The sequence below is a fragment of the Antedon mediterranea genome, chromosome 2 (genome assembly GCF_964355755.1).
Source record: "Antedon mediterranea chromosome 2, ecAntMedi1.1, whole genome shotgun sequence".
NCBI lineage: Eukaryota > Metazoa > Echinodermata > Crinoidea > Comatulida > Antedonidae > Antedon > Antedon mediterranea.
This window is the reverse complement of record NC_092671.1, coordinates 19,469,546-19,497,152: the sequence shown is the minus strand read 5'-3', so window position 1 is coordinate 19,497,152 and position 27,607 is coordinate 19,469,546. Positions and strand designations below refer to the sequence as shown.

Sequence of the window (27,607 nt, the reverse complement as noted above, 5' to 3'; positions counted from 1 at the left end):
GGATTGTTTTGAACAATGGATAATTAAGCAGATATTAAGTCGTAATAAACAATCGAAAAATGTCCTTGACAATGAGTTTACTATTTAATATTAAATTAGTTATGTCTATTCTTAACTCCGGCAAATTACGTTTATATAAAGCATTGTTTTATTGTATAGGCCTATCATTATAATTAAAATGTATTAACTGATTTCACCCCCAGTTACAATATGTCTGCTTAAGTTGTTTAATATCATGAACTATTATAAAAACTGTTGGTCGTTGCTTTGTTAAATAGAGTCCTCATCGTAATCTTTCTCGCCTTCATCCTTCATCGGCGTCGTCGTTGTCACCATTTTGCCATGAGGTCTATTTTGTTGTCTCCACATCGGAGTGATTCTTCGCCATGGGTGTCGTGTCTTCGTACTTGGCGCCCGTATTTTTGTACGGGCGCCATGGTCCTTTTGTTGTCGCGATGGGAGCCGATTTTCTCGACGTTATTAAATCTCAACCTTACAGTTAGACCTACTTTCATTATAATTTTAATTTATAATAAAACCGTATTTATTCGAATAAACGACCCGGGGCGTTTATTGTTCAGGAGGAGTTTTAGAGGGACGTTTATTCGCGAGGGAGGCGTTTATCCAAACAAGGCGTTTAATTTTGTGGGTGTAATATGGTAGCATGTATAATCAAATAAATTCTCCCTAAATATGAAAAAATACAACACAATTATATCAAGAAGTGATAAAATATAGTAAAAATTTTATCAAAGTACTTGGTCAATTATAGATCATGGAAGTCAATGGATTCTACTACAAATATAAATGTGTTTTAATACAATACTGTGTGTGTGCATGTGGCGGGGCTTTAATTACGATATATAAATTAAAATATTGGAATTGGGCCGATTAACAACTTAACTACCAGTAGGGCCTAAGCGATAAATACTCGAGATTTTAGAGAAAAACCTAGACAACATTGGGTTACAGGGTCTTCCACAAAAGAATGTTAATTTATGTATTTTGAATTACTTAATAACAATTTCTTTAAAACCGTGTCATAAATTAAAAATTAAGGTTCTTTGCAGGCCCTAAGTTTTTGACAGTGGGACTAAATGAAGAAGACTGATATAAAATGTTTATGCATTATTTACAGAAAATTATGTAGGCTTATAATTTGAATGATTGAGTAATAATGTACCGCACTAATTTTTTTAGGCCAACAAACTGAACTTTCAACCAAGATGCTCCTTAGGCTCCTTAGACAGCAATATTATGGGAAGAAGATGAAGCGTTAAAACATTCACTGTCACTGAATTAAATAAATCGATAGACTTATGATGACTTCACCTGTCTAGTTTAGAATTCTGAATTTACTTATGCTAGAAAAAATGTCTCTCGGGTAATGATTCAGAACCCCGTTACGCGCTTGATCCCTAAAATGTGCATGCAATTCATAGAATATCTGATGGGTTCTCAACCGCGCCGCGCTCTTCGAATTCTCTATTTTCAACACTTTGCATTCGGAGGTAAAAATAGGGATTTTCTTCTGTAGACAATAACAGTCTTTTCGCAGTGATTGTATACTGTTACCTACGGGACAGCCGTATAATATAATTGTAAATTGCAATTCAAAGTGTCTATATCTTAGTTACTGTAGGCCTACTGATTTTAAACATTTGAACTAATACAATTAGTAAATATTAAATTAAATATCATTATGCGTTGCCTGCTGAATAAAGCTTTGTATCGTAAATAACACATCATGTGTATAGCCTACATTTTATTAGGGTCGGTTGTTGCCTTCTCAACCGACGATGCAAGTAATAGACCGACTTTGGTTCCCACCAATTCTCATTTATACATTATGCCTAGTCAATAATTAGTCTAAAATATTATCGTTGATCAACTAAAAGCACTATGTTCGATACGATAGATAATGAACCAAGCGCATTAAACCCCAGTTAAAATAGCATTTATTACTGTATTGAACTATTTACTGTTGCTGCTGAGTAGGTAATTATTGCTGATGTCGTCAACTTATAATGGTGAATGTCGTTACTGCTTATCATGGTTAAGCATTATGATTCTTTATAGCCAAGCGTTTTACCATAAAATAACTTATGATTGATCGATGTACCGTTTATATAGGCCTATGTCGCCTTTACATTATTGTCGGAACGTTGAACGTCTTTGGTATAGTTAACATAGACAAAGTAACATTCATTCCCGTTCAGTCAACAACGACTCAAATTCAAAATTAAAACAATAAATTAATTTTGACATATATGGTTATATATCAGCCAGCAACTCTACACTAAACACTCCGAATGTTCAGATATTATTATTATAGGCCTATATCAGTTTAATAAATGTAAGTGTCAATTTCTACGGTTTGTTCCTATGTTTTTACTATATTAGGTCTATGGTTCATTATTAACTAAATAAAAAATTGCATAATGCACTAATTAACTAAAAATTATTATCATTTAAGATATATTGTGCACCTGAAAAAATAAAGTTGTTTAGGCCTAAATGTTTTTGTTGAATATGCGATTTTAATTTTTTTTAAACATTTATTTACCTGAAGAAAAAAACCCCTGTAATTTAAGCAAAAGATTAACCATTTATGTTGTCTTTTTATAATTGAAAACATGTTTTTGTCTATGGAAGTGATTGACTTTTATTAAAACAGCGAAATGGCATGTTTTGTTATTAATCTTCATTGTTCATGTTTTTGGAGGACACCTAATTGTGGTTCGCACTGTCATACAATTTGAAATAGTTAACTTCCATAATAAATGGTCTTGTTCATAAGAGGCATAAACGCACCAACATTTAAAATGTAATGTAAAATGCAATGTCTACTTGAAATAATCCTACAAAGGAAAATTAAAATTATAAGACTATACAAATTCTAGCTGGAATGTCCCATATACTTTTATAGGAGTTGATACATAATATTATCAGAATAATGCTCTGTTAAAATAAGAATTACATTTCGTATTTCGTGTTACAAAATAAAGTAACGGCAACTTTAGCCTTTAGATCAAAGATGACGTAAGTTAATAATAGCTAATAATCATTGTACAAATAAACAAACTCCCTTGGGCATCATGTGCTGCAATAGAAGGTAAATTGTCTGGATTGAGTTTTATGATATTGTGAGTTATGATATTATAAGTAATATAGGAAACAGCTGTAAAATGGAACAATAAATATACAGGAAACTACAAAAGCACTTGTTCAAAATGCTCTACCAACTATAACAAGAAGAACGTGTCTAATGGGAGCGGCTGTTGCCATGGATACATTAACTCCCAATGGACCCCACGATTACCGTACATCCACAGATTGCTCCTGGGACTCAGATCCCTAATAATTTGTCTAACCATGATAAACATGGGATTTGATCTTAAAAAATGTAATATTCACCTATTTCAAATAAAATGATTCAATCAAACTACGATAACTAAAAAGAAACAAAATGTGCGCCTATATTCTTCTGAACCCTGTGAAGCGTTGCGCACATTCAACTCGTTCACTTCACATTACCGTATTCTTCGTAAACCGATCTAATTAAATTGCAATTCAATCCGGTATCATATTAATTTAAGTACACATATTACCAAACCAACTTAATAAAAAATAAGCTCTAGAATTGGGAATTTAATTCCAATCTAACAGATTGAAAATAGTTCAGTCTTTCAAACCAGGCAAAGGAGGCCAACAAATGCATTTAAATACTCATGTTTAGGCTACTTTGTTTTGTCTGACTAGGTTCTCGCGTGTAAAGCCTAACTTTGCATGGGATACCCTTTTCCACTATTATGTCGTAATATTGTATTGGAACATTTGAAAACGTGTGGAAATAAAAAATACTCGATTATCATTATATATTTATGGTGGTGAACATTTAGTCTCTCGATGAAATTCCGAAATATATGTTTGTTTTTTTGTATATGTTTTCCTATAGGTTTAGAGAAATGGACCGCTGTCACGCTCTGGAATTTTACCTCTTCCCACACAAATGCATTCGGAATTGAACCGTTTTATTTGGACGCGAGTCAAATGACCGAGCGATTAGGCAGTTAAGTTTACCATACCCAAATATAGCCAACAATTGACGTGGGTTCGAGGCTTACTAGATCTTAGTTTTGGTGGTGGAACAATTTTTCTCGAATAAGGACTAAACCGTAGGCCTAGTGTAACAGTTTACATTTTAAAGAACCAAGTTCGAGACTAATTATATAGGGTACCCCGGTAAACTGGTTCACAAAATAACCCCTGCGTTCTGATAGGACATAATTTACTATTATCCTTGGCAATGTGACGTGTCTACAGACATGAACAAAAATTAAATACAAATTTAAAAAAAAAACATTGAAAGAGCATCATTATTGTGGTACATCTTGATCAGAAACTTGAACATACTAAACAAGTTAGTTAAAATAATACACTGATTTTAAACAGCATCTAAAATATCATCCGCAAGATTTCTTCACAATTTCAAGATCATCACAAATCGTAACATTATAATAAACTCTGATTGACACCGTTACAAGTTGTTCAATTTACTGCACTAATCTTACGACTGATAGTATTTCAAGAATAATGTGTATTTGTTCTGGTGTCAACAGTTCGAAGAATTTGATTCATGTGAGGATTAACTTTTTAGATGATACAGAAAGATATCATAGTTTGCAGTTGATGGACACTTTAGAATAAAATACATTCTGCTTATGTCCATATGGATTTACGATTCTGTAAATTATATACCGTAATAAACTGTTCGTCAACTTTGCTAGATTAGGTCTTTACAAACTAGTAATGAGTTCTAATTTTATTTCTTGCATTATACTTAAAACTGTTGCATTGTTAATTATTATTTGAAAAAGAATGTCTTCTTATTGGAGATCTGCGGCGTAATACGCACATTAATACACATCATATCATTTTCTGTATGCTTTCATATTTTGTTTTTCAAAATAATCTCTTTAATTTTACTTTATCAAAAAAATATAAAAAATTAGAAAAAAATTATTTTAGATTTATTTTGTTCAAACTATTTCTTTAGTACCCTGGCTGCTGTACATGAACAAAACAATCTGTTGTCGGCAATGATGATATTAAGTAATAATTCATGGATGACAACTTTAGCTTTTAAGTCCCGTGTTGGATTAATAAAACAAACATAAATATGTCCATGATGGAAATGGAATGAGGATAAAATTGTAGATATGTTTCATAAACTTGTTGTTGATCGCTTATCATTTTAAAATTTCCTAGGGAATTAAGAAAAAGCTTGTTAGACAACATTAAATCTAGTTTTTAACAACACAAATGAAGCTCATAAATAAAACTGACAGTATCATCTCGCAGTACATCTGATACTAGATATCTGGCTACTACGCGAAGAACTAAAAATACACCTGTCTAATTATAAAAATTAAAATGAAGTAAGGCGGATCAAGTAAACTGTGATATATAAGCCGGGCTATATTCAAAATTACCATCAGATCTATTGTTTATTACACACAAAGCTAGTTTGCGAATAAACTGGTAACAGCAACAACATTTCATTAGAAACGGAAACGGTATAAACGTAACAAAGCTTCTCTTTAATAAAAACAGGTGTAAATTGATCAATGATATTAATAAATAACATAAAAAGTCTTTAATTTTATAATGTTGATGGTGAAGTTGATGACTTTTATCATAATGATTGGTGATTATTCTACGGTATAACTGTGATGATATCTTGTTGCTCTAAATGATGATGTTTATGATGATATACATGTGGATTGAGGAGGATGAAATGCTTATAATAATGTTGCTATGACGACGATTGTTTCTTTGAAGACTATTTTTAATGATGATAATTATGTAATGATATAATTATACTAATTATTCCTTATGACGATTGATGATTATTAACTGCAAATGCTGATGTTGTTGTTGATGGTAATGTTGCTTATAATGAAGGTGGTTGTGTCGTTAATGGTGATGATGATTATGATGGCAATTGTGTTGATAATTATGGTAATGATTATGATGATAATTTGTGTTGATAATGATGGAAATGATTATGATGGCACTTGTGTTGATAATGATTATTTTGTTCATACTGAATGTGTCGATGACACGATGATGACGATATGTAAAAGTGATGACGCATGTAGTTTTGTATTATTAATATGACAATTATCAGTTCATAAATAATGACTAATTTCAAACAACTTTACCTGAATTTGATTGTAAAACATTGTGATACATATCAGATAATTTTCTTGAAAAGGTCATTTTAAAAATGAAATAATTTAACATTTGATTTGTGACGTATAAAGCGTATTAGCGTCTGTAAATGTTGATACTGATAACAAAAGCTAAAGGCTCATAACTTGTCCCAAAAGTAGAACATCCAATTATTAACAATATTTATGTGGATATGTATCTAATTAGAATCTCAAACACACGTAAAATAACACTTTTCTAAGTAAGAAATAAATATACAGTTGGGAATAAAAATTTAATTGAATAAAGAAAACTTATTCTGAAATATCATGGGACATGAAGGGCCTGAAGTAATATCATTTTAACAATGCATGACTTGTTATTCTCGATACCAACCAATATTCTTCTCAGCTATGCATTGGTCTATGTTCACACCCTGAGTGCTTAAATATAATAACCTAAAATACTAACACTTATATCTTAACCTTACGCAAACGTATTGAATCAAATTGTTGATTAAACAATGTTAAAGAGTGGCTTCGAGTTCTATTCAAATAAATAAACATTTGAAACAACATTGATAATTAGCTCATCGAAAAAATAGAGTTGCTGCAAAGGTTTAGTCTAAATTTTATAATACGTAATAGAAATTGTTGCCGGAGGTACCCTTTAAATATTTAGAACTTTGACGATATTCTTGTCATTGGGTTAATAAGTCATTTAATTACAAATATTGTGCAACCTTGATATTTTGTGATTCAATTCAATTCAATTCAATTTCTTTATTGCTGCAAATGCCATCAAGGGATAATATCCGCTTAAACATACTACATCATACAAACATAATTATACATATTTACATTTAAAATTTAAACACATACAAATTATAGTCATACCTACACTATTTCACTGCTATAATAGTATACGTTCACAATCTTAGGCATAGGCCTATTATTTCTTTTTAGGCATAATTCTTTAAAATATCCCCAAATTGAACACGGTAAAAACAAATGACATTAACCAAAATCTACCTCAGATTTTAAAACGTTTCCCTAGTTTGACAGGTTGAAAAAAGTTCTTGAAATTGTAATTTAAATTACAAATCATTGACTAAACCCGAGTTAAGAGCTGGCAGGATATATTCTGCTCGTCATTCATTTCCTTGTTTTAGTCAGCCACTTATCGTCTGGGACACTAGCTGCATTTACAGGGATGAGATGGTGCATCGCGGATACATGGTCTACATGAATCATACAGCCTCCAGATATAACATTTAAACAAGAACATTTCAACTATTGTCTTCTTATCGGCAATAGTCTGCTTCGGGATAATATAGTTTTATGCAATTACATTACCCGTATAAAGCTATTAATAACGTGATCAAACGGAAACAATTGGAAAGCCGGCGCCGAAAATACAGAGTATTCAGGATTGTGACCTCTTAATAATTGTATAATTAATCTATACAACGAAGGGGAAGAAAGGGACAGTAAAAAATAATGAGCTCTTTAAATTCTTAAACTGAGGATAATCAAATGCTAAGGCTACAGCAGCGCTACAATCCCCATTTTGGGAATGTCAAAATATTCAGTAGAATTCCTTTTTGGGACACCCCTAATACAGGAGACACACATTTTGAGGGGAAATTTTCCATGGAAATGCTGGACAATATAATTATGTTTTAGGCCTAATTGGCACTAAGATACTAAGAGGACACTTTGTTTTGTTGGTCTCGAATGTATCCCCTTACTAGGTTTTCTACTGAACTATATGATACAAATACAATTTAACTTGTTTGTATTCATATTCGGTGCCAGGGTAGACTTATTTTGTTATATTGATGACTCGTTTAGTATTACGAATTCGCTACAGCTGGTTTGTGAGCAGACGTGAGGCAAGCACAGATCGCTCCATGCTTGCCTGCACACGAAGCGCCATAATCACAGCATTAATGTGACTAAACTAGTCAAATACGCCAAGTTTACTGTTAATGTCTATGTGGCTTCGTGCCTGGATTTTTCACGCGAAAACGTTTTATTATAATAGTAAATGACCATATTATTATTCAATTTGAGGTGGGTGGGGGGAGATTTGTTGGATGGAGGAACCTAAAAGGTTAATTATTAAATTCAAACCCAAAAATGTTTGTTATCAAATTCTTAATTCAAGATTTTCTTAAATTAGAGAAACGTCCACCCAAATGATATTGCTTTGATTTGTACAGTCATTGGATTATTCATTTGCATTAATCATAGGTCAACAGTCAGAACCCAGGTTAACTTCTGTGTAGGCCTGTAATAAGCTGCACAGTTGAGAATAACAAGTGAAATGTTAGTCTTTAGCAATAAGGTCACTAATTAGAATCATTGAAGATCATCCCACTGTTCACCACGTGGTCGAACTTTACTTACCTATTAAGGCCCATGGGGTCATATTTGGCCCGTCACATGACTTAGTCATGTGATTTTACTAGGCAATGCTTGCTAAGAATCAGAATAACCCTCCTAAATGATCAAGTTTCACAACAGTTATCATCTTTGACGTTAGGCCTAGAACTACAATTTTACAATAGTTAGAGTTACTGGTGTCACGTCAGAGTAGGCATACTATATATAGAACACGTACGGTATTCAGTCTACAGTTTCTAGATATACCCGCAGTGCCTGTCCCCGGCACATGGCGTTTGAGGGGAGCATCGTCATGTCAAAACTTATTTGATATGATCCTTCATATTTATCGTTCAGTCTGTTATGCTTTACATTTATTGCATACTTACATTATTGTCAGGTGACAATATTTGTGCCCCGGAACCCCAAAGTGTTCCTTAAAGGAAACTAGATCCAAGTACCTGATTTTGAATTGATAGTGTATTTCCATAGCTTATTGTAAAACATGGAAAAACAAACTGTAAACTAAGGAACGCTTAATTTAGGCTATTTCACATCGTTATGTCTAATATTAATAATATATTTAATAAGATTCTGGTTTATTTGTGGAAACTTACATTTTTCTACAGACGTTCCTTCCATTTGGGTTCAGACTCGGAAATTGAGCAAATACAGATGTATAAAATAATCCTAATAGAAGTCCAAAGTATAAGAATGTCATGTTGGCTAGAAGTCATTAAGTCCTGACATAGATAAAATACTGCAGTTGCTGAACCATTCGATCGACAGTTCCCTTACTTAGCAAAACTTGAAATTGCCAGAGCAATGCTCGTTTCTCGCGAGGCGGCGCTTTCCTGACAATCTTCTAAGCATGCGTAAAGTGTTTCTGTAGTTCAGTGATAGAGAAGAGGATATCCGCCCCATTATCGGAGTTATAGATTTATTTATAATGTATATCTATATCACTCTCGACTCTTTTAAAAATCGTCGGCTGTTTGATCAATTACACAACATAGAAGGCAAGAGTAAGATGCAAAGGTTTTGCATATCAAAGTCACCATTGACTATGTTGTAAACGTTGATATTATAATACGCCTACTTATAGTGTTTATAACATACGACGCATTTTAAAGTGTTGCATTATCGCATGCGCAGAAAGAAAAAAGAAATATATGTTGATTTGAAAATCATGGACGAGGACGACGACGATGGCGACAGCGATGTTGATATGATAACAGTGAAAATAACCTTTATCTCTCACGATACCGTCGTCCATATTTGTGGTATAACCTAGCTCCTATAATAACTAACATAAAGACCAAAAGCATTCAATAATAATAACAATACAGACATATATAAATGCACCAAATATAACCATTAAATGTGATTACTGAGAAATCTTCGTGCTACTGGCCAAATTACTGGCGCTAAAGTAAAATCAAAGTGAAAGTTTTTAATAACCGAAACCGATGTTTATGTGAACTGGATTCTACTCTGTCCGTTGGGAACTGGCCATCCAGGAAAGTTTAATCCATGGCAAACTAAAAGCTTTCAAGTTAAAAATTAGGATTATATAAACTAATACCTTCATATTTTGCGATTTATTTATGACTGATTCCGATTTAAACAATGAATTTATGTTTATGACCTGGTCGAAAATGTTATCTATATCTATAACATGATTCTTAAATTAAGTTAGTGGAACTTACTGACCTACTGACTCCGTATATTTAGGGTACGAAACATTGTTCTTTTCGTACTTAACACGTAGTATACACAGCACACATTGTTAATGTTAGCGAATAATTATATAAAAAGTTTATTTTATTCAATACAATAGAGGGCGCAGTTTAAAAAATCGGACATACGTCATATACCCGGCGGAGAGCTCGGAGTTAGTTCTTTGGTCGATCGAGAGCAGATACCTTGGTTACTTGCAAAACAACGGAAAAAAGGTGCACAGCAGACAGGTTGTTAGAACCTCCTCCTCTCTATAACCGTATAATTCAACGTGTTTCTAAAGATTAATACTATAATTATTTGCATCTATCAACCGATTCAATATGGTAAGATTGAATTTGTAAACATATTCAATAAAACAATTATTTTAAACATTACTCGATCCCGATTGTGAGGCAAACCTAGAGAGGCCAAGGTTAGCCTAGGCCTACTACTAGCTAGGCTTGGTCTACCTCTTTATTATACGTAGGCCTAGCCCTATTCTAATTAGGCTAGTTGAGCTAGACGCGCCTAGGCTAGTAGTAGTAGGGAAGGCAGGCCTTATTGATAAGTGTAATTAATAGGAATAGGCCTGATACTGATGATGATAGGCCTTTTAGGAGTAGGGCTAGGCTTAATAGGCTAGGCCCTAGAAGTTGGGCCTCTAGACTGTAGAGCTAGTGTTGTAGGCGACCACTACCACCATCCCATTCCAGTACTTTACTATAATTAGTATTATTTCTAAATAAACCTAGTCTAGTAGTACACCAAGGAGCTTTAGGCCTAGGCCTACTGTGTTTTTTTAATCCCTATTTGTATCTGTTCCCTAAATTAAGATTGTAATTTAATTGCTAACTACTCATTTCAAATTTATAGGCAATGATGCGACGAAATCTCACTCATGCACAACAGGAGAAAATGTTGGCAGATTCACGACGCAGGGAAGAGGACAGGGAAGACCACTTAAAAAGATTGACAAAAGAAAAGGTGTTGGAGGCAAATATGGAAAGTGAGGAAAGGGTGGAATCAAAGCGTTATATTCGTAGATTGCAACAAGAACACAAAGAACGTGAAATGGAAGATGCCATCATAAAAGTAAGATTAATACTTAACTGTTGATATTGAGTAGTTTTGTCATTTATTTTGTTTACTGATCAAACTTTTTTTTTTAAGACTACTAGAAAACTATTAGATAGTCTCTACTATAAGATCCTATTCCAGATGACATAATTGATAGAGAGACCAAAATATTGAGTAAAATATACTACCTTTCAACCCTTTGGTTATCAAACCTAGCTACAAACTTTGGTTTTATTCAAATTCAATATTCCAATTGTTTTTATTTTTTCTTTATTATGTATTTTAAATGTATAGTTGAATGGATGCTAAATGATTGAATAAATAAAATAAAGTATTTTCTGGTGTGAGAAAGTTTGTTGTAACAAAAAAGGTGGTACCGGTTTAAATTCTTTCAATAACTAAGCCAATTACAAATTTCTTTATCATGTTTTAGTCTCATGAAATGAAACAGTTACGAGAAAAACAGATGGAACAAGAAGAAAGACTTGCTATGGAACTTGAACGAGTGAAACTAGACCAATTACGTGATGCCAAGATGAGACAACAGATACGTGAGAATAGTAGAGAATTGAGAGAATTAGAAGCTAAACTTAGAGCAGGCTATATGAACCGTGAGAGGGCAGCACAACTGGCAGAAAAAGAAGCCATGAACTATGAAATAACTGTAAGATTTTGTTATGCATTACTATTGTTATTATTCAAAATGAAATGATGTTCATTGTTTATGGCCACCAAATGAAATTGACCACAGGATATTTATTTATTATACAACTTTAAAGAGCAACAACCATGCAGGTCTTCATGAAAAAAAATGATATTAAGGGTCCTCTTATTATTATGACTAAACGGTAATTTACCTCCGCCAAGGTTTGTTTGTTTGTTAGCAGGATTACTCAAAAAGTAATTACAAGATCTTTACCAAAATGAATATACAGATAGATATGTAGTCAAGGACCATTCCATTAAATTTTGGGACCATGGTCCCAATTCTAGACCTCTTTTTAGTATACTTTTCAGACCTGATAGTGTTAAAAGATATTTTTGCATTTTCTCTAGAACTACTTGTCCAAAAAACTTCATTTTTGTACAAGAGGCAATAGGTATAATTTGTGCTTTGTAATTTTAAAACATAATTTGATTTAATGTGCACGTTTTTTGATGCGAGTAGTTTAAAAAACCTATTTCTTTTCAAATTCACTCGTTTGATTTTCGCATGATGTTCTATTATTAGTCAACTGAAGCTAATTGAAAGGCTTGTTAACCATTACACCAAACTCGCATACACATGCTTGTAGTGAAATTAGCCTAAATCACAAACAGCATTAAGACACACACAAATATATATATATATTTTTTTTTTTCCCGGAGAAATCTTATGTAGGAGAATTTTACAGTAGGCAGATGTATGCACTCTCGGAGTGGCTTTCCAGTTGTTCCTGTACTTGGGCATAATTTTTGTTTCTAATTTTTCTTCTTTAACCCTTCACCATCTGTTTTTTTTATGCTCAGATTTGTAGTACTGTAGTATTGAAAAAATATGTAAAATAAACTCATTGCATATTTTCTTGTTCATCATTAATTTACTTACTTACTTACTTACAATGCTGTGCCTAAATCTTCAGAAATAACTTATTATATTTTTCAAGATTACATTTACTGGCTCTGCTGACAGTGACATAAGATATCATATAAAAATATAAAAAATAGAGAATATCAATATAAAATTCATAAAAAGGGGAAAAATTGCAACACACACGGGCAATACAACCATGCAAAGATTGTTACCAGTTATTGTAAAGGCCAAAGATTAAAATAGATTTCTTTGAATATTTCCTTTTGGGAGGTACTAAGATCTGGGCTCGTAACATATTTAGAATTAGTCAATTCACTTTTCTCAATTGACATTTATGATGTCATTGTCTTATAACTTGTAGTAAATTACGCAAAGGTGTTGACTGAGGTTGCATCCTGTAGTGTTACAGATACTTCAATTGTGCATTTAAGTATTTGTAAGTGACACTAATTAGCAAGGGTGTGACTAATTATTAAGATTAGGTGTTACTGTTATTAACGTCCCCTGTCAATTCAATACTCAGATGAGATTTTAGGACCGTCGAGCATATGCTAAAATAACTGAACTTATGTTAAAAAGCACATTTTATATTTTTATTTTAAAACAAATTTATACTGTAGTCTAAAATCTATTTGAATTTATAATTTTTTACAAATAACATAAATTGTCAGAAACTTTATTATTAAATATGTGTTATTTTATAATAATAATAATAAATGTGTTTTATATTAGTATTACCTGTATAAATAATATAACCTTTTAATTATAAGCAATAATAAATTGATAAATCTATTATTATTATTATTTGTTATTATACAGTGGTATGCGTTGTGAAAAAATAATGAACAATAATTATTGCACATCTAATTCAACTGAAAGCCTCCTAATTTTTAAGAAATAGAAAGATAATGATTTGGTTCTTATAGATTTATCTATTTTTACATACTTTCTGCATATATTTATATTAATATCCATTTATATCAGTTTTTTAACATCTTTTTATTTAGTAACTACCCTTGAAAGATGGGTGACTCACTGAATGATAATTAATAATTATTTTTTGACAATTTTTCTAGGCAAGGGATGCTGAAATTTCCAAGCTAATGAAAGAGGAATCGGCTCGAGCAGATGAAGAGGAACAAAAGAAGCTGAAAGAACGATGGCAGGAAAGTGTACAATACCAGCAAGAGTTGGAAAAACAACTGGAAGAGCAAGAACGTAAAAAACAAGAAAGTTATGAAGAGTTCTTGAAAGAAAAGTTAATGATTGATGAAATTGTTCGAAAGATTTATGAAGAAGATCAAAGGTAAACAAATTTGTATTAAATGATATTTCATCAAGTAAGAGTGCATCCAGGATTTTTAAAGTACACATTGTAATATGTTGAACCTCCTCTAAGGGGACATCCTTGGACTGGTAGGTGATTGCAGCTTATGAGAGGTTCAGGTGATAGAAGGCCAAGCATTTGATTACACTTTTGTTCTATAATTTGGAACGTGTTAAATACAATGGGCCTCTCACAGACTTTCTAAGGCATTTTTTAATTTTATTTATGAATTTCTCAATCTCTTTTTCTCAATGATAGAGAAAGGGAACTTTACCTTTCAAAACAACAAGCAACAAAAAGATATATCGATGAATTTAAGAAAGCTAGAGATTTGTGGATGGATAAAGAACGGGAACGCATGGAAGAGGAAAACCGTAGAATATTGGAATTTGCTAGTGCGCAGCGGAACAGAGAGGAAGAACGAATGGAGTTCAAACGAGAAAGAGAAGAAAAGAAAGCTGAAGTACAGAGTACTGTAAGTAAATCTTATGTGTTATTTGTATAAATATTAAGATCACCTAAAAAAAATTCCACCTGCCAGCCAGAGGATAGTTGTAAATGTCCTTTGTATGTGTTTGTAAATTGTTGTTGTTGAGAATATTAATAAAACTTAGCCATACAGAAATAAATAGATCTCACAAGTTTTGGTGATTTTAAAAAAACTTGAAACTTAACCTTTTATGTGTTTTATAGTAATATAAAAAATTCTGTAACACACTGTTGCCCATCTTCTTGTTTTGACAAAAAAAATGTGTTGTTAATTTTACAGCTTAGCCATAAAATTGCCAAAGAGAGGGAACAAGAAGAGGAAATGGAGAGGGTGCGAATGGAACTATATTTGGAAGAACAAGAAGAAGCGGAGAGACAAAAAGAAAAATCTGAAATGGAGAGAAGAGTACGTCAACGTCTGGAGTTGCAGACTAGTAATCGCCAACAGTTACATCTCAAGCAGCTTCATCAAGAGGCACAAAAACAAGAAGAGGAAGAGTTTAGAAAGCAGGTGAATATAATGTTGTGATTAGCACTGAGAAAGGCCTCAGTACTAATCACTACAAATTACCACTTCAGGATAAATTATTTATAGTACAGTGTACTTTTATGCATCAAGCTTGTTTTCTACATGGGGTCCAGACATTTAAGTCAACAACTACTAAATATTTAAGAAGATGGTTTAAACAAATAATTGTGACAATAACATAAAAGGAATTTGGAAACATTAATTAATTTAAAATTGAAACATTACAGTATAATATTAAAGGTGGTTCCTGCATTGAAAAAAAACCATATACAAAGCTAGGGTCAAATCAAACAGATCATCAGATCAGATTATAGGAATAAAAACAAAAATATATATTTAGAGTGTGTCCCCTCAATATGATGCATTGTTGTTGTATAGACCAATGTTGAATATTTTTTTATTATGGCCGATGTCTATCAAAGTTTAAAACACCTTGGTTGGTCCTATCATTGATAAATAGCTTCTCTCATCTAATGCCCACCTTGACTAGAAGAAAGGCAGAGGCAGATACTAGATGCAGGGCTGCTGTAAGAGTCAGCAGTGCTCACTTCAAATGCCTGATGGGATCCAGCTCAATTTATCCTGATGGCCTCCCATTGAATTTCCAACTAAGCCCTAATTGTTTAACATTGGTGATCAGACGAGAACCAGTGTTTCAACGTGGCAAGGTTAAATGATGTTGAGTTTCTTTTTGGCTTATTGTTTTTGTCTTGTTATCAGATGCTGGCTAAATTTGCAGAAGATGATCGCCTAGAACAAATGAATGCCCAGAAACGACGTATGAAACAGCTTGAACACAAACGTGCTGTTGAAAACCTTATTGAGGAGAGACGAGCACAATTTGCAGCTGACAAAGAGATGGAATTGATGGAACGAAGAGAAGAGGAAGAACGCGAGAACTTTCGTCAACAAATTATTGAGGAAGAAAGACAACGTCTACTCAAAAAACATGCTCAAAAACTGCTTGGGTATTTGCCAAAGGTTAATATACACATTTTAATATCTAGTAAATATCATATAAAGTAAGTTTGTGCTACTGGGAAATACAGTAATTTTAGGAGTAATGGATTCCTTCTACTGTACCTTGAGCTGTGCTGAATTGTACGCAGGTGTGAAGGAGCCCTCTTAAACGGTCTCTCATGTGGTACAGCTGACCGTTAACGTTCTTTCACCTGTCCAAAATAACAGGACTTGAAACTACTACTGTTCTACAGATGAATCTGCACCAATTCCATGGCTATATGTTGCGGCGCCCTTTTGTGATCATAAATAACACAAAATATAGCTTTTCGAATTACTGTACCACTATGAGTAGTCTGTAGAAGCAATATTTATACTACAGCCATTTTGGCTCCAGAATGTCTCAATTTCTTTTTTCAATGTTATTAACAATGTTTTTTTTTTTAATTTCAGGGTGTTATTCAAAACGAAAGAGATCTTGAACTTTTTGACGATGACTTTAAACGGCATTATAGTGAACGAAAGCAAGATATGTTTGATAATTATTAAAACAAATAGAAATCCTTAAGGCTTGTACAAAATTGTCTAATTTAAATAGCGAAACATAAAAAAAAGTTTAAATTAATATTATAGCTACAATTTATTTGTATATAGAAAATCAGTTGTGGCATGTAAAATCGTATGTGTGGTAAATAAAATGTTTACATTTCAAATATATGTATACCTAATGCTGTTTGTTGTAGAAACCTTTTTAAACAAAAACTTGGCCGATAGAAGCTTCTTTGCTAAATGATTTTATAAATGAAATGCGAGTATGTGTGCATTCAGATTATAGGTATATATTGTTTTCTTATATTTTTATAGAGCAGGCAGTGATAATATTTGGGTTTCAAAACATTCTATTTTCACTTATAATTTTCCCTTTTAATTCCCTTTTAAATTAATGTTTTGTTATAGATAAATGTACATTCCAGATTTACTATATTTTGTATAATTTCTTTTGTATCTTCTTGAGACATGAAATGGTCATTCATTAAAACTAATGTGGACGAATTTAGCAAACTCTGATGTTTAATACATGTTGGGGCGTTAACACCTGTGTTTTGTATGTATGCACTCTGATGTGTGGTAACTCTGAAGTTTCGCTCGTTGATGGGGGTATATATGAAGCTACAAAAAAAGTTTGACGCATCAATTGAATTTTGATATATCATTTGATGTTTCTTTATGTGAATAATAAAATAAAAACTAACACGTTTAAAAAATTTGCATTGGATTTATTATTACCAGTATAGAAATTTCACTTACTAGCTTGCCCACAAAGCAAATTGAAGAAACTACTGTCTTGGTATTGGGCACAAACAGGTGAGTTTTCATCTATATTACAATACTGTATACAATATAACAGATATATTTCAACCATTTGTGTAGGTTTGATATACTGCTCTTAAAACTCATTCAAACTTTATGTGACAAAAAAAAATGCCCATATTTGGGCATTTCACACTTTTTTTGTCAAACTAGTTTGATAGTGTAGACAGAGTTTTACAAGATCACACTTGTACATATAATTGCCAATATTGCATAGTTTGCAAAATCTTAGTGGCAAGCAATAGTGAAAAAATATTTTACAAATTTCCCTCTTGGATAACTACATCATGTTCAGTCCTAGAGGGTAGTTGTCTGGTAGTAGTTGTTCTAGGGAGGTAATCTAAAACCTGTACTGTTTGAATCCAAGAACCCTGTCTAGCATCTTTTTAAAGATGAAAAAAAAAAACAGTTAAAACAACTGTTCTTTTTTCTTAAAATGCTACAACATACAGCTTCGCCCCTTAAGTCCAACTGCCATATACCATTTAAAATTGTCTTCATTGACTTGCTTTCACTGGTTGTGGATATGACTTAATCGCTTTTCTGTAGTCCAACAAATCCTCTGTATGTTCTGGTACGTATGTTTCTCGTATTACTTTGAAGGCTTGTATTGTGGCGTAAGGAATGTTAGTAATTGGATCAAGATATTTGGCAGGTAGTCGTGTAACTGGACAAATCTGCTTGCCATGGCTTCGGCTCTTTTTCTTTGGAAAGTATTCATCAAATGTTTTTGAGTCACTAAACGTGATAAAGTTTCTCGAAAATTTCTTCTTTTCAGGTGGAACTTTTACACTGTAAACAAATATAAAATCATTATTTAAGTAATTTAGTGTTAATCAAGTGTATGTAAACATTTTTTATTCAAAATGACAAAACATAAAATAAAGCAATTAAGATACAGACAGGAGAAATGTTCGTTTCCCACAGAAATCTTTCCAAGGTCTTTCACCATCTCTTTAGAAGCTCTAGACATTTTTTTCAAACAAATAAATGAAATCAGTAGGGTGCAGAATTTATACAAAAAGTAGGATCAAAAAGCTGTGAATGCGGTCAAAGTAATAATTGTTTAAGAAGAGTGAGATGTATTTACTATTTTTTCAGAAGTATGCATGGTGTCATAGGCCAACACCCTTACATCAATTAGCTTCCTACTTCGGTAGAAACACTACTTTTTCCATAATTTACTGCAACCAAACCTTGATATAACTTCTTAGCTATTAATACATGAAGCATGCATATTGATTATTAATAAAAAAATAATAAATGTACAACTTACTTGTTATCATCCTTATCCACAACCACATCAGTAGAATTAGAATCTTTAATCTCCTCCACTAACGGCATTGACATTGAGCGGTATTTGATTGTGGGACCCTTGTAAACTTGTTTTGTAAACTTCTGTTTCTTTCTACTTGCTTCCAAAAGTTGGTATGCCTCTGAAATTGATAAATTGAAAGAATACATTACATGGAAAACAAAAGTGTTTTAGGAAAAAAACATGAATTCATTGATATAAATAAATATATGTTACTTTCAAGACGTTGAGCTTATCAGTTCAGCAGTTATTGGTTTTTATGCGCTAAACGACTTTAATTTATCATCAAGTTGACTCAAGCTTTACACAATTAAGGAGTGATAAAAGAAGATACAAGATGACTATAATATTATTCTCTAAACCTCTTAACTTTTTAACTTAATGATCTTCTATTAACCATACTGTAAACATGACATGCATTTTATATACCAATTCTCTACTAAATGTGTACTTACTGAGAGAAGCAATGTTTTCAATTTCTGTTTTCTTAGCTTCTTTAAGAAGTTCTTCCTGCGTTAATCGACGTACTTCTGGTGCATTCTTCTTTGACACTTGCTCTTTCATTTTTTTCGCTTTCTCTTCACGTTCTTTGATTCTAGATTTAAATTCTGTTACTCTTTGTATCGTAGATCTCCTTGATGATTTTCTCACTAAATATAAATGTTAAATAAAATGCTGATAATTTTAAGTATTACTTATCAATATGTAAGTCAAGAATACTCATGGCAAATTATATACAAATTTGTATTTCTACTTTCAATCTTCAAATATAACTTCTAAAATATTTTCATATTGAAATATATAATTATACTTTTTTACTCTTTTTTCTGGTGGAACTAGCTTTAAAGTCCTCTGGGCTTATTAAAGTTGTACATTTTGTAAACTCTCATTTTTTTGTTATGATGTATCTTATGAAAATTAAATTGAACTGATAAGCCAAATTACATTAAAAATCTTGAAACATCCCCAATCTCAACACCTATTCTATTTTTCTCAAACCCTGTTAGTATTCGACTATTCAGGGGTAGAAAAACCATTTTTCTACTATATGTAAAAAACTAAATACTCTATCTCGATGGATAGCAATACACGATGCTTTTTATGTTAAGTACCCAAGCTTTTCACAAACACAGGATGCACTTATCTTAAGAAAGACCATATGTTTTAAGAACTAAAATATACTTCACCCTTCTAGATTATAATCTATAGGAAGTTATTTTGGTCTCCATAGGTCGCATTCTTCCAATAAAATTTTAAGCTTTCCTTGACATAAAGTAAAGATTATCATAGCACGGAAATCCCATGTCTCTAGAGGGTGCTTTCTTAAATCAATTCACTCCCTTTTGAAGTTTCCCTCCTAATAAACAAGTACACCGCTTAAGACAGGAAGCAAACCAGTTTCTATACATCTTTATTAAAAATCTAATGTTACACATATGAATAAGCTTGGATAATGTGAACATGATTTGTTCAAAATCACAGCTTAAAAATGAAATGTCCCCAAAAAATGATGAATGAAAAGATTAATATTCAATTCAAAGTCATTCACTCCCAAAGAAAAAAAAACATTGGTCATATGTTTGCCCTACTCGGACATAATTTTGTACTTTATACTAAGTACATTGAAAACAAAAAAATAATGTAATGCAAGTTATTCTTGGGTAGAATCCGACCCCATGCCCTCCAGATCACTAGCTTTCTGTTCATGTACCTCTATAGACCATCAAGCTTGTGCTGATGGCTAGAACACTTTTCTTCCATTAGAGTATGGCAAACATCTGACTCAACTGCCTGACGCAAAGCTACTCCACAATAGTTAAAAATATTTTCCTAATAACCCATTGTTTTCCTTCCTGTTAAAATAAATTCAACATTAGGGGGGCAATATATCTGTAACTTTAGTATAAGGCAAATTTGTTAATTAACTGGTTGAACTTGTAAGTTTTTTTTATACATAAAGAAAAAAACAGAAACCACTACTAAAAACTTTTTAAAATGGTCAATTATAGAATTTGGCAAAATTCTTATATAAAAACAGTAGTTAAATCGTTACACCTGATATTATTATAGTGATTCCTTAGAAAATTTTATGTACCACACTTACAAGATGATGATAAACTTTGCTTGCTTGCATCCGTGTCTATTCTCTGGGAAGATTTCTTTTCAACAATTGTTTTCTCTTGATGAGGCTTACTACTGCTTTTTGGTTTTGATGGTTTTTTGACAGGTTCCTAAATAATGAATATTATTAATACATGTAATAAAATACAGTACGTGAAGCTTAAGTATAGTACACTTAAGTACAACAAATTCTCTTTGGCTTTTCTTAACTAATAAGCTTTTTGGTCTTTTATCTTTTACCTTATACAATTTAGTAACAACTCTTTCTTTTTAGTCATTTTTTATTACCTTGCAAACAATTCTTTTTTGGTACCTCATCTTTTATTACTCTATAAACTTTTTTTTTGTGGGTCTTTTATCTTTCCTTACCTTATAAGATTTAGTAACAACTCTTTTCTTCCTTGTTGGTCCTTCATCTTTTCTTACCTTATAAGATTTAGTAACAACTCTTTTTCTCCTTGTTGGTCCTTCATCTTTTCTTACCTTACCTTATAAGATTTAGTAACAACTCTTTTTTTCCTTGTTGGTCCTTTATCTTTCCTTACCTTATAGGATTTAGTAACAACTCTTTTTTTTTCTTGTTGGTCCTTCATCTTTTCTTACCTTATAAGATTTAGTAACAACTCTTTTTTTCCTTGTTGGTCCTTTATCTTTCCTTACCTTATAAGATTTAGTAACAACTCTTTTTTTCCTTGTTGGTCCTTCATCTTTTCTTACCTTATAAGATTTAGTAACAACTCTTTTTTTCCTTGTTGGTCCTTTATCTTTCCTTACCTTATAAGATTTAGTAACAACTCTTTTTTTTTTTTTTGGTCCTTTATCCTTTCTTACCTTATAAGATTTAGAAACAACTCTTTTCTTCCTTTTTGGTCCTTTATTTTTTCTTAGCTTATAAGTTTAGTAACAACACTTTTCTTCCTTTTTGGTCCTTTATCTTTTCTCACCTTATAAGTTTAGTAACAACACTTTTCTTCCTTTTTGGTCTTTTATCTTTTCTTACCTTATAAGCTTTAGTAACAACTCTCTTCTTTCTTTTTGGTCCTTCATCTTCATCATTTGATTCTGGTTCATCATCTTCCGATTCACTAATGTCACTATCACTTGATGATTCTTTACCACTTGCTTCACTTTCATATTCATTGTCATCAACTTCCTGTCAAGTACAAAATACCTATTGAGTAGACTTGCCACAAGTTTCAGACTAGTTATTGTCCCTTTTTATGTAGCGCCACCAGCTCATAGTTTTGACATGCCATGTTTGCCAAAATGAGAAATTTCTGTCTAGAACCTGTCTACTTATTGTGAATCTTCTCATTTTCAGGGGCGCACAATATTTTAATTTATTTAATATATATAATAATTTATTAATATTGATTTAAGAAAGACGGTAGGTGTGCCCAAGTGATAATGGTGTTCCCATGGCCCTCCTTGTACAGCGTTCACTTGTTTTTTCAAATTATGTTGCTTTGTGTGGGAAAATCTGAAATACTATAAAAATGCCTTAAATTCAATTTACATTAAATAAATCAATTATTTTACAAAAACTAAAGTGATAGAACTTTCAAATGTTAGGCATAGAAGTAAAAGCACAGTACAAGATCACCACTAATAAGCACAGTACAAGATCACAACTAATAAGCACAGTACAAGATCACCACTAATAAGCACAGTACAAGATCACCACTAATAAGCACAGTACAAGATCACCACTAATAAGCACAGTACAAGATCACCACTAATAAGCACAGTACAAGATCACCACTAATAAGCACAGTACAAGATCACCACTAATAAGCACAGTACAAGATCACCACTAATAAGCACAGTACAAGATCACCACTAATAAGCACAGTACAAGATCACCACTAATAAGCACAGTACAAGATCACCACTAATAAGCACAGTACAAGATCACCACTAATAAGCACAGTACAAGATCACCACTAATAAGCACAGTACAAGATCACCACTAATAAGCACAGTACAAGATCACCACTAATAAGCACAGTACAAGATCACCACTAATAAGCACAGTACAAGATCACCACTAATAAGCACAATACAAGATCACCACTAATAAGCACAGTACAAGATCACCACTAATAAGCACAGTACAAGATCACCACTAATAATATGAAATTCTACAAAAAGTCACTATGACTGAAAATTTGTTATATTAGTAATTTACCTCTGAAAATCCACCATATGTTGTTTTATAAAAGTCATCCTCATCCGCTTCTTCAGCTAACATACGATGAAGCCTGTTGCCAGCTGTAACACGCTTCTCTCGACCACCAACAAGGCTCATGTTGTCTACAAGAGCGTATAAAAATATAAGAGTTTAAGAATTAATTCTTAATGATCTCAATGTTTGGTGTGATTTCAATGACTCCGCTTAATACATACATTTTCGTCATTTAGATTTTAGGTGAAATTTACCTTGACCAAAAATTGAATCTAAAAAATTTATTTTGATCATGTTATTTTATAACGGAAAATGTTTGGTTTTTTTCTATGGAAGTGATTAACTTTATTAAAACTAACCAATTCAAAGTTTGATTTAAATAATTAATCTTCATTTTTCATGTTTTTGGGGGACAATACTTCTTTAATAGAGAGTGTACGTCTGACTGTCTTTTATTTATGCAACAAATTACGTAAAAGAAAAATTGATTACTAAATATTAATTTTACAGATAAAGATTCCTTTTAAATATCTAACAATATAATTAAATTACAGTGCTCACATCTTGGATTGCCTAAAATAAATATAAGGGAAAAAAAAAGAACTATCTAACAAATCTTTTGTTATAATGTCGTATCCCAGCTGGGTAGAACGAGTACTTGCAACGGTCCATCTGTGCATTCACCTCCCTTATCTTACCACTTCTAATGATTACGGAGCTGATAATGTCGCTATGGAGAGGGAGGATGATTGATGTGTTTGCTGTAGAAAGAGTCAAGCGTTTGCACAGACTAACCAATTACTTTCCCCGCTCTACCCAGCACCTTTTCAATTTGGTCTTTATCCCCTTTACTGATATTCCCTGTCCATTCCAACATAAAACAAGTTAGGGGGTAAATTTAATCATTCATTGTACAACTCGGGGATATCGACCTAAAGTCCGACATGTACAGTAGTAGTATACAATGAAATCAAAATTTGATTAGGCCCGGATCTATTTTTGTACTTATTACCTTCCCAGATTACACATACTGTACTGATATTTCATCTTTCACCAAACAGTTAAACCTAGCTAGGACGGAGTTTTTTTAGCCAAAATAGGTATAGGCCTAGCTAGGCCTAGTCAGTCAGGTCTTCATTCACATTTTCTTGACCGAATTTCCTTCTAGGCAAAAAATACTTACTGTAGTAGTAGGGCCTAGGGCAAGTTGAGCCGCCGGTAATTTCTATGAAACGCCCAGTGCGTCTTTTACGATATTTCGCGTAGTGATTAGAGCGGTGTCCTGTACATAATAATAATATAAGTTCATGGTCTTTATGTTTATTGTGTCATGAAAATAAATAATATATAATTACATACTACAATTTTGTTGGTTTGAACCGCCATAACACAGCAATAGAAGGTAGTCATATTTAATAATGTAATTGTTTTTTAATCTTTCAAGGTAAAAATGCTGTGCACTCCATAAAATGTTGTTCGCGTGGAGGCCTACCACGTAAAATCACGTTGTCTCCAGGACTAATAGAGTATTGGTATTCTTCGAATGAGGTTAAATAATTATTATTTTTATTTACTATCTTTTAACACCATATTTTATTGAATTTTACTATTTTAATACACAAAATATTTTCCTAAAAAACGCTGATTTTACGTAATTATTTTACCGAAAAATGGAGTAGGCCTTTAGGCCTAGTTCATACAACTGCCGCCTGAGGGGGGGGGGGGGCAACATGTTTACGTCATTATTGGCTAAAAACGATCATTTTCAGTGATGTTTTAGGCCTTATATTTTGGAATCTACAAGTCAGATTTTCATAAATTTCTTTAAATTGTAATATTTAATAATATATACGAAAAATCGTGATATAAACTTTTGAATTACATTGTTATCCCCACCAATAAAAATAGAACTTCTATTAAATAGAAACGAGCACCGGCGAAAGTTAGCATTTAGCATTTTATAGAAAATAATGTTTTTCTAGCGGCGGCTCAACTTGTCGGCGGCTCAACTTGGCCTAATCTGGGCCTAGGCCTACTACTAGCCTAGGCCTATATTCTAGCCCTAGAAGGCAATCCCTCTAGCTAATAATAAGGCCTACCTACCTAGGCTAGCTAGCTAGCCAAGCTAGGAAGTATACCACCGAAACAAACACTGTGAGACAACCCAGCACTGCTCTGTCTGCTGGCTACAAATTTCAACAAAACAACGGATCACCTCCTAGTCTACCTACCTAGGCCTAGCCTAGTTAAGTTAGGCCCTAGGCTAGTAGGCCTGGACTTCTAGGGCCTAGCCTATAGGCCTTGGCCTACCCTAGTAGGTAGGCTAGCTAGGCTAGGCCTAGTAGGCCTAGCTAGGCCTAGCCTATAGGCCTAGACATAAAACAACAAGCGAATCCAACAAGCCTAGCCGCAAGGCTAACATCATTTAACTATTGTAAATTTTCATTTTATTTAAATATACCTGTTTTGTTATATAAGCAACAACAAATGTTACATATGTAGCCTAGCCTTTATACAATAGCTTCCTAGGCCAAGTACACCGTGACTTTCTGAAAATACGGCGGCACACACAGCTTGCCAGCGCGCCAACCAACCAGCCAGCCATCAAACAGCTCAGAGAGAGAGAGAGGCTGGAGAGAGGAGAGGAGAGCATGCTTTACTTCTATGGCGTGCCAATTATGCATTTATTAACTTCTAAAATAAATTGTACTATGTAACTGAATTAATTTTTGTTTGTGAAAATGAATAACTTTATAATCATAGGCCCTATGCATATACTACCTACTATGAGGTATGGAAGGCAAGATACATCAGCACAGAAACAAAGATCAAAATATTCAACTCAAATGTCAAATCAGTACTGTTATATGGATCATGGAGGACTACTACAAATAATAAGGAAAATCCAAGTGTTCATCAATAAATGTCTGAGAAGGATTCTCAGAATATGGTGGCCAGAAAAAAATAAGAAATGAGGATCTCTGGGTTAGAACTGGACAAGAGCCAGTGGAAATTGAAATTAGCAGAAGGAAATGGAAATGGATTGGTCACACACTAAGGAAACCAAAACACAACATAACTAGGCATGCCCTAACATAGAATCCCCAAGGAAAACGAAAAAGAGGACGACCAAGGAACACATGGAGGAGGGAACTGGATCAGGAGGTAAAGGATGCTGGCTATAACTGGACAGAGGTGGAAGGAATTGCCCAGAACCGTGTCAGATGGAGACGTGTAGTTGATGGCCTATGCACTGCTAGGTGTAACAAGGCTTAAGTAAGTAAGTAAGTATGAGGTGGCATATTGAAGTTTTTTTTAATGAATCATGCTTAGGGGGGAATTTAATTTCAATACCTTACCTTAAACAGATGGATAGACGTTCTTTCGCATATACTCTCTCTGAATCTTGTATTTAGGCCTAAGTTTTTTAATGTCATCTTTAATCAAATCGACCAGATAACCGTATTGGTGAGGCGTCATTCAAAAAATAATTGAAGAACTCATCTTCATTGGTCGCCAAATTATGCTTTACCAACGTTTGAAACTGACCCATGAATTTCTTTCTCTCAGAACAACAGACCTCGTTAACCCATTTCTCTTTCCTTCTGGCTAAAATTACAGCGGAAAAAAATGATATCCAATCTTCCTCACTATCATCTGATGATGACCACCCAGAAACGGCTGCCATTTTAATGAAAATAACGTTTGACACCGTTGTCATGATGCGAGGTCACGGAATACGTGACGGAACGTTCGAATGTAATAATTCCGTGAACGTTTTTCACGGAACGGTAAACGGGCGCGTCATGTTGAAATGAACGGCGCCGTCCTCCATTCCGCGATACGGAACAGGTGGGAATGCCCCTTATATTGTAAAAATCTAGGTTGAGAGTGATTCCGCCAGGGCTCGAACTCGGGACCTTCTGCGTGTTAGGCAGATGGCCGGGCAGATGATAACCACTACACTATAGAATCTGATAACAACATAACAGAGATTATGCTTTACCTAATTGGAATTTTATATCGTCTTTCATTTTACTTGCCCAAAGAAGTCCTTCGCATGATTTATTGTTCACTTGTTTTACCTTTTATTTCTTACTGTAATATTGTCTGGGCAAAAAACTATGTCTCAAACCTCAACCACATTTTTATTCTCCAAAAGAAGCTATTTGCCTTATCTCTGGTGCATCACGCCTAGATCACACTAGTGAGCTTTTCTCTGACCTTAAATTATTAACTGTCCAAAACTAAACACCAATATCCTCCAACAATGCACCTTCGTCTATGAACATGTCAACTGTCTACTTCCAACTAAAACTTTCTTGAAGCTTTATA

General features: G+C 33.1%; 3 protein-coding genes across 5 annotated transcripts in view; 1 reads left to right on the top strand and 2 right to left on the bottom strand.

Annotated features, from left to right (window-relative positions):
* LOC140040689 (uncharacterized) overlaps positions 1 to 9,436 on the bottom strand; it is a 28,603-nt gene extending 19,167 nt beyond the window's left edge. For all 3 annotated transcript variants that reach the window (XM_072086802.1, XM_072086804.1, XM_072086803.1), the window contains exon 1: positions 9,221 to 9,436. In XM_072086802.1, coding sequence (XP_071942903.1) covers positions 9,221 to 9,324 — 104 coding nt within the window. In that variant the 5' untranslated portion in view covers positions 9,325 to 9,436. The remainder of the gene's footprint in view (positions 1 to 9,220) is intronic.
* Positions 9,437 to 10,504: 1,068 nt separating this feature from the next.
* LOC140040692 (meiosis-specific nuclear structural protein 1-like) lies at positions 10,505 to 17,497 on the top strand. The gene is made up of 8 exons (XM_072086817.1): positions 10,505 to 10,669; positions 11,199 to 11,417; positions 11,836 to 12,066; positions 14,052 to 14,281; positions 14,561 to 14,777; positions 15,072 to 15,302; positions 16,041 to 16,301; positions 16,734 to 17,497. Exons 1-8 carry the CDS (start codon positions 10,667 to 10,669, stop codon positions 16,827 to 16,829), a joined length of 1,488 nt encoding a protein of 495 aa, XP_071942918.1. The 5' UTR covers positions 10,505 to 10,666; the 3' UTR covers positions 16,830 to 17,497.
* A 39-nt stretch (positions 17,498 to 17,536) lies between these two features.
* LOC140040693 (vacuolar protein sorting-associated protein 72 homolog) lies at positions 17,537 to 25,881 on the bottom strand. The gene is made up of 7 exons (XM_072086818.1): positions 25,734 to 25,881; positions 23,276 to 23,400; positions 22,088 to 22,240; positions 21,071 to 21,197; positions 19,422 to 19,616; positions 18,928 to 19,087; positions 17,537 to 18,443 (listed from the first exon to the last, which is right to left on the bottom strand). The coding sequence occupies exons 2-7, from the start codon at positions 23,393 to 23,395 to the stop codon at positions 18,149 to 18,151; spliced, it is 1,050 nt and encodes a 349-aa protein (XP_071942919.1). The 5' UTR covers positions 23,396 to 23,400; positions 25,734 to 25,881; the 3' UTR covers positions 17,537 to 18,148.
* Between the last annotated feature and the right edge of the window lie 1,726 nt (positions 25,882 to 27,607).

Bases quoted from the DNA above. Each gene is read 5' to 3' on its own strand.
- LOC140040692 (XM_072086817.1), top strand. The intron at 14,282-14,560 runs GTAAACAAATTT...TCTCAATGATAG, and splicing joins ATTTATGAAGAAGATCAAAG to AGAAAGGGAACTTTACCTTT. The intron at 16,302-16,733 runs GTTAATATACAC...TTTTAATTTCAG, and splicing joins TGCTTGGGTATTTGCCAAAG to GGTGTTATTCAAAACGAAAG.
- LOC140040693 (XM_072086818.1), bottom strand. From the start codon at position 23,395: ATGAGCCTTGTTGGTGGTCGAGAGAAGCGTGTTACAGCTGGCAACAGG. The intron at 19,088-19,421 runs GTAAGTACACAT...TATCAATTTCAG, and splicing joins TGAAAACATTGCTTCTCTCA to AGGCATACCAACTTTTGGAA. The intron at 18,444-18,927 runs GTAAGTTGTACA...ATTTGTTTACAG, and splicing joins GTGGATAAGGATGATAACAA to TGTAAAAGTTCCACCTGAAA.